Source organism: Sphaeroforma arctica (genome assembly GCF_001186125.1).
Source record: "Sphaeroforma arctica JP610 unplaced genomic scaffold supercont1.600, whole genome shotgun sequence".
Lineage (NCBI taxonomy): Eukaryota > Ichthyosporea > Ichthyophonida > Sphaeroforma > Sphaeroforma arctica.
In genome coordinates this window covers 11,207-21,219 of record NW_014039958.1, presented here as the reverse complement: position 1 = coordinate 21,219, position 10,013 = coordinate 11,207, and the positions used below count along the sequence as shown (strand labels likewise).

The window sequence follows — 10,013 nt, the reverse complement described above, 5'->3', positions numbered from 1 at the left end:
TGTGTGTGTAGTATATGTATATACATATATATATATATATATATATATGCAGTTATATATATATATGCAACTATATTATATTTCTGTATCTATCTATATCTGTCTACAATATATATATATATATATAGTTGTGTGTGCGTGTATATATACATGATGTATTTATGTATGTATGTATGTATGTATATATGTACATATATGCATGTATACGAGAATATATACACATTTATATACAAGCATATATGTAAAGTCTCATCTACTGGCCCAAAAAATAGTATTGTTTTGTTCACATACTTGTTCGTTGCATTATTCGCGACAAGGCTTGCAAGCAATCTTGCATGTGAAATTACCAGCAGGGGTCGGGCCTATCCAGCTTCGTTAGAATGTATACGTCAGTGCACGTCTTTAGTCTAAAATGTATATGGTTTATACTCATTTAGCTCTCTTCCGGTATTATACTAATAGACACATCGAATTGGATTTTATTTTATGGATAGTAGAAATAAGGATCACAATAGGTTTATTCACAAGTATTCTCTGTGTTTATATAAGTGTACTTTCAGCGGTAATGGCGGGGCTGAAATCAATTCCTCTAGGGACAGTTCTCAATGAATTGAAGATGGTTCCGATGACGACGAGAGGCTCTTCCTGTGTGTTCATAACAGTATGAATGTGATTACGCGATCGTTGTGTATATTCGTTTCCTAATATCAGCGTATTATATCCACCTGTCTTGTTCAAGACGGCGCTCTAACTATTAGAAAATGTATATGCTCCTCCCGAAATCTTTACGCAAACTGGCCAGAGCTCGAACGTATCAAATGGGCATTGTTAACGTAGTTCCGTTTTTTCTGGTACAGGTGTGTGGATATTGACAATTCAATGGCACATACTCTGGTTCAGACGCATCTGCGTCCGGGGGTTCTTGAATCTTGGCGATTGAAAGTCCACAACTGGTTTTCAGTTGAAGTTCGTGCTTCTGCTGTAATACTTCCGTGTAACGATCTTGAAGCCATTTGAGACAGTCAACAGCTGTATCAGGCAACAATTACAAAGTGATTTACTTGTTCGCGAGTAACGAATCTGACGCTCGAAGTTTTATGCTATCATTCCACCCCTCTTAATACACTCTCAATAAAAACTATCATACATCGTGTACAGTTGACTATGCTAAATTTGAAGTCGATAGGCAACAGCCAGGACTGCGGCATCTCTAACATGTGTGCAGTACAATGGATATAGCTTTATGAAAGTCAAGTGATCCGAAAACAACTCCGAAACTTCAATTATACTCATACCCTCTCTGAGAACTTCAGCTTTTGTGTAGGTTTGGGGGTGTGGTAAAGTAGTAAGATTTCCCGCCTGCTTGTTCTGGAACTTCAACTGCATGGTCTGGTTGAAACAAACAACATGGCAATATGAGGCTCGCAGAAGAACCATATTATCATACGCTACCGATTTTTGTCTATGCGTGCCTCGAACCAGAAAAGTTGCCTTCGGACTGTTTTGCTTTACATCGAACATATTTTGCAAGTTTCAAGATCATCAAGAACGCATACCACTTCTAAACGCAAATCTTCGATGCTCGCCTTGAACATGTCACGACGTTTCTGCTCCGTATCTCGATTAGCCATTTTACGCTCTGGTTTTTCGCTCGACTTTGTAGCTGCCGGAGATTTGCTGAGGGCAGCTGGCGATGACAAAGACTGTTGCAGCTGCTTAGGGTATTGTTCTGTCGGATGCTGCATGTGTCTTGCCACATACATCGCTTCAGTTGAACATATATAGCCCTGTGCAGACGTGTGACAAAGCAATATCACTCTCTTTGATTGGAGCAACATGCCAACGAAGGCTTGAGAACAATGATGCTTCGGGTTGCAATATGCCCGACAGCCGCGGCAGCGACTCATATTGATGTGTTGTGTAGATATAGTGTGCCATACCTGCTTATGCCCAGGGTCAGTCAGAATCGCACCCCCTGGGTTGGCCTCATAATCGCACAATGTACTTGCAATTGGAACAGTTGCACTTCGCCGGACTATCGGACGTAATCCTATTTGTGGTAAAGCTGATGCTGCTTGGGCATCCACCTTTGCTTGTTTAGCGTTTGGTAGGTCCTCGGCATTCAGTGCACTATTTTTTCTGATTATAGATTTTGTGGGCGCTAATCACTTATTACTTGTAGTTTGTGGCATTAGGTGTATGGCACAATTGGGAGTGCGTTTTGGCACATAATACAATCTTTCGTAGGATCTAAAGCAAGTGCGTTTTCTCGCTCTATGTGCATACCTCGATGCGATATATGTACAATTTTGTCACGCTCGATGATTGCAGATCTCGATTGCGTAGATGAGATTGATAAAGAATAGTAGAACATGGAAGACCTGCGACGCCATCGTCGTTTTTTGATAAACTAATTTGTGTAGTAATCGTCAATGTATGGTACGCCGTAAATCTCAACGAGCTTTTTGCACACGGAGCACTGCCATATGATTGCAATCATAGTGAAGTGCAAGTCTATTCACGGTTGTGGATCCCCATATAGTAATAACTCTTACGAGATATAATCACAAGGTACTGCGTATGGAGCAATTTGCTTTGCTTACACTATTTTGTAGGGCAAATATACATATGCCATATTTCCAATGGAAACAACGGTACCTTTTAATAGATTTCGCCGTACTGCGGGTGGTCCTTTTTCTACTCATAGTGTTTTGATTATAAAGACTTTTTGAAGGTTTTTAATTACGTTTCTTGGCCGGAGGTGAACTTGCGAATATGGAAAGCTTGCAAGTAGTATCCTGTAACTAATTCTCGTCAGTCTTATTGTTTGATACATACATACTTTCATATGCATTTGCGTTGGTAAATTTGCACGTGTGCGAATACCTCTCATTGTGATACATAAAATCTTGGCGATCCAAACGTGGTATAGAAGCTTTAGTTCTAAGTAAGGTTATCAAACCGAAAGCGATATCAATTTGCACCACAGGAGGACGATGAACAACATGGCACCTCGCCAAACCTAAATGCCGGTGTAGTCAAATAAGCGACGACGATAAATTTTGAATCCACAAACGAAATCGACTCAGATCGCTTGCTTTTAGTAAAGCTAAGATATCGATGTGCGATTGGTTCGGAAAGGTGTCAAGGGGATTTTGGAGGGAATATCGTTTTAGGTTTGTCAGATTTGAGCAGAAATTATCCTGTCCCGGATTCGTATATGAGACTCCGAGAACAGTGGGCCCCATTACCCTTGACCCATTGAGTCGTGTTACATGCACCCATTCTTCGAAATAGGGGGCAGCTGCTCCTGCATTTCCACAAAGTTTGCTTTGTGTGGTTCTGTGCATCTGTATTGAAATGTTAAATACACAAAAATAAAGAATACCACACAGAATACGGATAAATACTTAAATAGCAGCTTATGTATTTATTATCTGCAAAGCCTGAGATCCATATTGCACTCGCAGTTTCGCGTATTAGTTCAATCCGTCTGGGAGTAGTGTGTGCATACTTAAACGACAACATTTTTTTACTGATATCGGAGATCCAGAAAGAAACGTCAGAATGGTAAGTTTAGGACCATGGTGACAATGCAGAAAGCGATCTGAGAGCAAACAGTGACTCGGGCAAGTTGTACCAAAACCAAGTCCTTACCCATAGGTCGCATATATATAGGATATCATGGCCTACCTTCACAGATTCCTATGCTAACTCAACATCTATGATAGTATATACGAGTAGACAATTTGTATACTATATCGGTAGTACGGCTAGTATATAATCACCTTCGTAAATTTTATGCACAGGCTCCAGAACTACATAAACATGCGTGTGTTTCGATAGACTGAAATTGTACTAGGTATACTTAGAAAAGAAATCACATGCATGTAGATTTATATATATATATATATATATATAATATATATATATATATATATATATATATATATATATTAGTTGTTTGTTATGTATTATATTTTTCTCATATTTTTGTGTAAATTATTTATAAATGTAAATATAGATGTGTGTGTGTGTGTATTGATATATGTAAGCGTATGTGGGTGCCAGTGTGCTTATGAATCAATTTCTGTATATATTTGCATATGTATTTGAATACATTTACATACTTATATTTATCAACTATATGTGTGCATGTGGTTGTGTATATAATGAATGTATTTTATTTCTTTGATCGTGTGGAAGAGATGTTTACAAGTACGTGTTCATATATATATATATATGTATATATGTATATATATATATGTATATATATATATATATATATATATATATATATATATATTAGTGTATTATATTGATCGAGCTCGTATTCTCGTGTGAAGTGTTCACCGCGTACGGTAGAAATTATGCGAGCTCTTCTCTCGAAGCTAATAGAATGTGCTCAACCTGTCATCATGATAGGAATATGAATGAATATCTTTTCCGATTCTATACGAGGGTATCAGTGCTGCCTGTTTTGAAATATGACTAACCATTTGGTAGATGTTCCACCGTTACTTGAATCGTTGTTTGGGACATCTGTGAGTGCCTAGGTTTTATGAACTTTTGTTGTCGCAATTGGAACAGCTGTGCCATGTTGCCAAACTTAGTTCGCGGGTTATTTTATGCGGGAAATTCGCTTATATATTCGGTTTCTTACTCACGCTTTATCAGGTGTCAACGGAGCAGACCATCAATACGATGCATGATGACATGATTGTAAGTACGCGCATTCTGTACGTGACTGTCTCTGCCTGGGCCTATGTACATTATGTCGATTTGGAAAGAAAGATTAAATATTTCCGATTACCAAGTGCTTTCATTATATATGGTGGAACACACCTGCCACCTGGTCGTATAGGATTGTGTTGTCCTCGCAGCGCTTTATTTATGTAGTCAGTTAGTCTTGCATATGTATACCTCAAGTGCTACTGTTGGTGCATAACCGATATGTAGATGTTGAACGTACGGTCTGTTGGCCTATAGGTGCACAGGCAGACGTGAAAAGTCCCTATCGTACTGAATACGTGTTAGAAATACTAACCGACGGCTTTTTTGCATTGATACCGTGGCCCAAGATACGTCACTATACCTTCACCTACAAAGTTATGTCTCAGTTATTCTGGCTGGGTGTCACAATGGTGGTAGTGTACACTGGGCAAGTTCATGGAGTGTTTTTTTTGTATTTTCCTGTGATCGGCGCGTGCATTACACATATCCTCATGCGGCGTGATTAATAGCATCGGTTCCATTCCCTTCCACCCAACAGCATGATGCTCAATTAGACTATTACAGTCGGAAGTTGGCTACAGCCTCCTCTGACCGCACCGTGAGATTGTTCGACGTGATCGAGACTGGCCAATATCAGGCCATCGCAGAACTAAAAGGCCACACAGGTAATACTTGAGTCTCCTTTTGATTTTGACAATTGACGGTACCATACAAGCCGAACGCTTTTCCAATTCTTGTGGTGGTTTCGATCTATCTGGTTTAATATCTGAGCAGGTTGGCCGAAGACGAGCTTTGTTTTGTTTTAAATAGTATTGAACTTGACACTTGAGCAGACAAATATAATGATTTAGTATAAAACTCACGTTTCGGGGCTATACGGTCCATAGAGTCTATGGTTATTCCTTTCAATATTTTTAGATGGAAAGGAAATCATATGGTGTTCTCGCTACATTTTTTACATAGTATATTGTCCAGTTGCATGTGTGCTAATTCGATACAGTCCGTGCGACGGACTCTTTGAGCAAATATTGCAAACCCTTTGCTGTTTCCTAGGTTGTATGCTTGCGCAGAATTACTCACTAGGTGTATCTTGCGCGCAAGTCATGAATGTATGTGTGTGCAAGTCTTTTTAACCTGGCATTTGCTTGTGTGTGCTCTTGACGTTGTTGTTGCTGTTCGGTCAAGTGTCGGTACATCTATGCATAGTTGCACTGAGTTTAATGTCTTTTTGGAGCGTCCTGTGTTCTACTCTGCGACAAAGACGAACAGAACTAAGCAACCAAATTCACAATTCTTTGCGCAGGAGCCGTGTGGCAAGTGAGTTGGGCGCACCCGAAGTTTGGTAATTTGCTAGCATCGTGTTCCTACGACAACAAGGTTATAGTGTGGAAGGAAAACAACGGTCAATGGCAAATGGCATGGGATTCGTCTTCCGTATCGCTGCACTCGTCGAGCGGTATGTGTGTTCGTTTGATTTGGTTACTTGTTTTTGGTGGCATTTGCGTGGTTACAATCACAGTGAGCGTCGCCGTATAAACTCAACTTTACACACTCATGTGTTTGTTCGATAGTTAGTCAAGTTCATGTGATCTGTGAGGAATAGCACGTATCCTTTATCAAAGATTGTGTGTGTACTAGGGTATGTATTCTCCAACCGTTCTGAATTCTTGCGCTTGTCAAAATGTTGATGGAGAATTAGACCCCCTCACATCTGCTCAGCGTCTCTCGCCAAACACATAGCTGGGAAATAGGTTGCCTTCGAGGCCCTTACAGCATTTACTTGAACGTGCTTTTTAGAATGCACGGAAAATCAATATATATTTATATATATCGAAAGCATATCCTACACGGCCCCTAAAGGTCGGATTTGGGGGTTTTTTGAGTACCTGTACATAGGTAGGATGTTAGACTTGAGGGGACGTGTAGGTCGTCCGTAAGATCGTTTGCATAAGCCTTGTTTTAGGTTCAATCAGATGCTGTGTGGCTGGTAGAATATGTTTGTTGTTCTCGAAGCTCTGGTAAGGGTCTGAAAATTGGAAAGAATATTTGGCTTATTTTTTCCTTTTCAATTCCGTTAAAATATATTGTATACGTACAGTAAATTCTGTAGCTTGGTGTCCGCACGAATACGGTCTTCGACTTGCTTGTGGATCAGCTGACGGGAACGTGTCCGTAGTTACATACAACCCGGAGGATTCTACATGGGTTAAGGTATTTGCAGCACTTGGAGCCCTAAAACGATAGAGTCTGTTGTGCACATATTGTATACGTCATTCACCAAATTTAGAGTGAGAATGTCAGAGATAGTGGTTTCTCAATCGTATTCGTTTCATTTTGCCAGACGACCTAGATTTTTCCACGCGCTTGCCTGCAATTGCTTTCTACAACGGTAGCGTACAAATGTGGAGTGAAATTATATCAGATGCTGGCACCTTGAACGTAACCGTATTGTTCTTCAGATATAGTATCGGCCACGCGCTTGTGTTCGCTTAGAATTTGCAAAGGTAGAATTTTACATACGCATGGATGGCGACTATAGCGAGGCTGTGGATATTCCAATACTGTGCTGTAAGCGCAACTTAACCATCGCTTTTAAATGAGTTTCGCATGGACCCATTTAACGTTGCCATATAGAAATCGCGATCAACTTAATTGACACAGTTATAATTAGAATGTATTTCATATTTGAACTAGTTTCATGGGATCACAATTCCATATATATGCAAGGTCAAATAGAATATCAGAAGAAGTAGGAATCAGTCTGTGTATATTCATTTAACCGAAATCGTTTCCTCGTCACAGTCATACGTAAGTCAAGATACCCACGGCGAGGGTGTCAATGCAGTATCTTGGGGCCCATACCAAGAACAAGCGAACCCCCGATTGGCCACAGCGGGATGCGATAACAAAGCTAAGATTTGGGAATTGATTGTAAGTGCGTGTGGTGCTAAATGGTATTTAAATGATACTTTTGAAGTTACTGGGGCGTGCGAGAGTGCGCCTACAAGACAAGTAACTGTGCAGAATACGCTATGCTAGAAAACCTGGATATGTGGGTGAGGACTATAAATAGCACTCCTGGGTGAGGCATTTTGCAATATATCTCGGTTGATTGGTAGTCTTATTTTTTGTGTCTTGGCCAATCATAACAGATTCGATGAGTTGTGACCACGCGATGGTTCACGTATTTCTGAGAAAGAAACCAAAAGAGTGGCTCAAAATCTCTAGACACATTCTAACTCATCCTGGAGTGTATATTGAATTAATTGCATTTGCCGTGTCATGCCGCCACCTAAAATTAGTGTCTAACAACCTCCAACTTGACATCCTCAAATTAGGAGGGCGTATGGATTGCAATAGGTGAGCTGAAGAGGGAAGGCAGTAAAAGCGCACATGACGATTGGGTGAGGGACATTGCCTGGGCTCCATCTATCGGGATGCCCGCCTCCGTTGTCGCCACGTGTGGACAGGTATGCACTGATTCTATTCGCGATAGGTTTTGGAGGTTGTGATCACTGTGTTGTTCACCGATGTCTATCAAACTATACTGCTTGTTTCGTGCGGTTTATATATTGACCGTAGATACGTTTTCATTTGACTGTTGTTTAACCTTTAGTGTTGCCGATCACCATGTGTATTGTATGACCTGACTTCGGGCGCGCATATACCACTAAATATCAACTCACATTCGCACATTGCTTGTTGCACTCGTATGCGCACTCTCCAAAAATACACAATACTGATTATACCAGTTCCTGACCCATCGCAAATACACCCGCGCTGAGAGTTTTGAGCCCAGCACTTATTTCGCTCACACATAGTCCAGTAAGATGTATCCAAGGAACTGACAAACATGCTAATATACTTTTGCTGTAAATGACTACGCTTAAAATAGGATATGAAAGTTTACATATGGACACTAGAGGGCGAAGAGTGGAAGGCGCATGAGCTAGGAGGAAAAAATCATCAATTCAACGATGTAGTCTGGCGAGTGTCATGGAGTGTGACTGGGAATATTCTAGCCGTAACGTGTGGTGATAAGGTAAGCTGAAACGAGACTTACTTGCTTTGCATCAATTGTATGCGTTTCCGGGAATGTATGTCAAGGTCGATGAGGGATCCTACTATTGAGTGAATGATGTGTTTCAATGATCGCGATGAACATCCAATACGAAAACATGTCATCGTTCTGAGATTCCGATCGACACCATAGATTCTATGTTTCGGGTAAAGTAATAGCTAAATATTTTACCTTGCAAATGATATGCTTCAACTGTGCAGTCTGCACCATAGTGATATATCGAACTAAACAATTGTATTTATACTCCAGGTTACCCTCTGGAAGGAAGCCGTTGGGAATGAATGGCAGCTCATGCAGGTCGTAGACACTCAGTGAACGACATAGCCTTGTTCTATCGCACGAATCCACAACGGACTAAACCGTTAAAGGCGTAAAAGTTAATTGGCACCCTAAACCCAAAAATAAATGTGGAATACTCTAAGCATCCACCGAAATAAACATTATTAGCACATCTCATACCTATTCTCTCGAAAAGTATTTACATAACTACCAAGTGACAAGAACTAGCTCAAATGTGGAACACCCTAAGTACCCAATTAAACATACATTCTATTTATTTATTTTTGGTGTTAAAAATACTAAAATATCAACATAGCCTCCAAAAGTTATTATTTCAGGAATGCGGAACCCTAAAAAGCATTTCGCTACCATATATAGGGTAGGGTTTAGTTTACGGAGAAGAAAAAAGCTTCTTTTCTGTTCAGGAGGAATCTAATATAATATTCATGTAGTTATGTGTTATGGCTGTTTACTGTAGCATGTGAGCCCTCTTAGCAGCACTGCAGCAGTACCCATGTAGCAAGTAGAATGTATTCCGAGTCTTCTCGCGCAAGAATGTCTTTATACACCCAATTATAAGCGTTATAAAAACCGCACGTGGCCACAAATAGACCCAATTCTGAAGAGCAAAATGCCATTCGACTCAGCTGGTTCGCCATCTCCACGGGTTCATGACACGAACGAAATCAATGGTTTCCGATATGATCTTGATGATATATCGGAAGCCAGAATATCTCCAAGAGAACATATCAGCACTGTTGCACTAAGAAAGAATAGTGGGAATGTGAGCTCGCCTCGAAATAGGTATTAATTGAGAACCTGAAGGTAGATATGCTACTTCACGATGTGGGTGGGTTCGCCGTTGTTGTTGTTATACACATAAACATATAAATACACATATCTATAATATATGTATATA

At 40.2% G+C, this 10,013-nt stretch overlaps 3 protein-coding genes across 3 annotated transcripts in view; 2 read left to right on the top strand and 1 right to left on the bottom strand.

Annotated features, from left to right (window-relative positions):
- Nucleotides 1-814: 814 nt before the first annotated feature.
- On the bottom strand, nt 815-1,763 carry SARC_07502 (hypothetical protein; the record flags this gene model as incomplete). The annotated part of the gene is made up of 4 exons (XM_014298555.1): nt 815-848; nt 891-1,029; nt 1,296-1,389; nt 1,557-1,763. 4 exons carry the CDS (start codon nt 1,761-1,763, stop codon nt 815-817), a joined length of 474 nt encoding a protein of 157 aa, XP_014154030.1.
- Nucleotides 1,764-3,399: 1,636 nt separating this feature from the next.
- SARC_07501 (protein SEC13) lies at nt 3,400-9,270 on the top strand. The gene is made up of 9 exons (XM_014298554.1): nt 3,400-3,570; nt 4,678-4,722; nt 5,273-5,399; nt 6,038-6,190; nt 6,833-6,945; nt 7,537-7,665; nt 8,073-8,204; nt 8,630-8,776; nt 9,065-9,270. The coding sequence occupies exons 1-9, from the start codon at nt 3,568-3,570 to the stop codon at nt 9,128-9,130; spliced, it is 915 nt and encodes a 304-aa protein (XP_014154029.1). The 5' UTR covers nt 3,400-3,567; the 3' UTR covers nt 9,131-9,270.
- A 455-nt stretch (nt 9,271-9,725) lies between these two features.
- SARC_07500 (hypothetical protein) overlaps nt 9,726-10,013 on the top strand; it is a gene marked incomplete at both ends in the record, with an annotated part of 7,512 nt that continues 7,224 nt past the window's right edge. The window contains one exon of the mRNA XM_014298553.1: nt 9,726-9,898. Coding sequence (XP_014154028.1) covers nt 9,726-9,898 — 173 coding nt within the window. The remainder of the gene's footprint in view (nt 9,899-10,013) is intronic.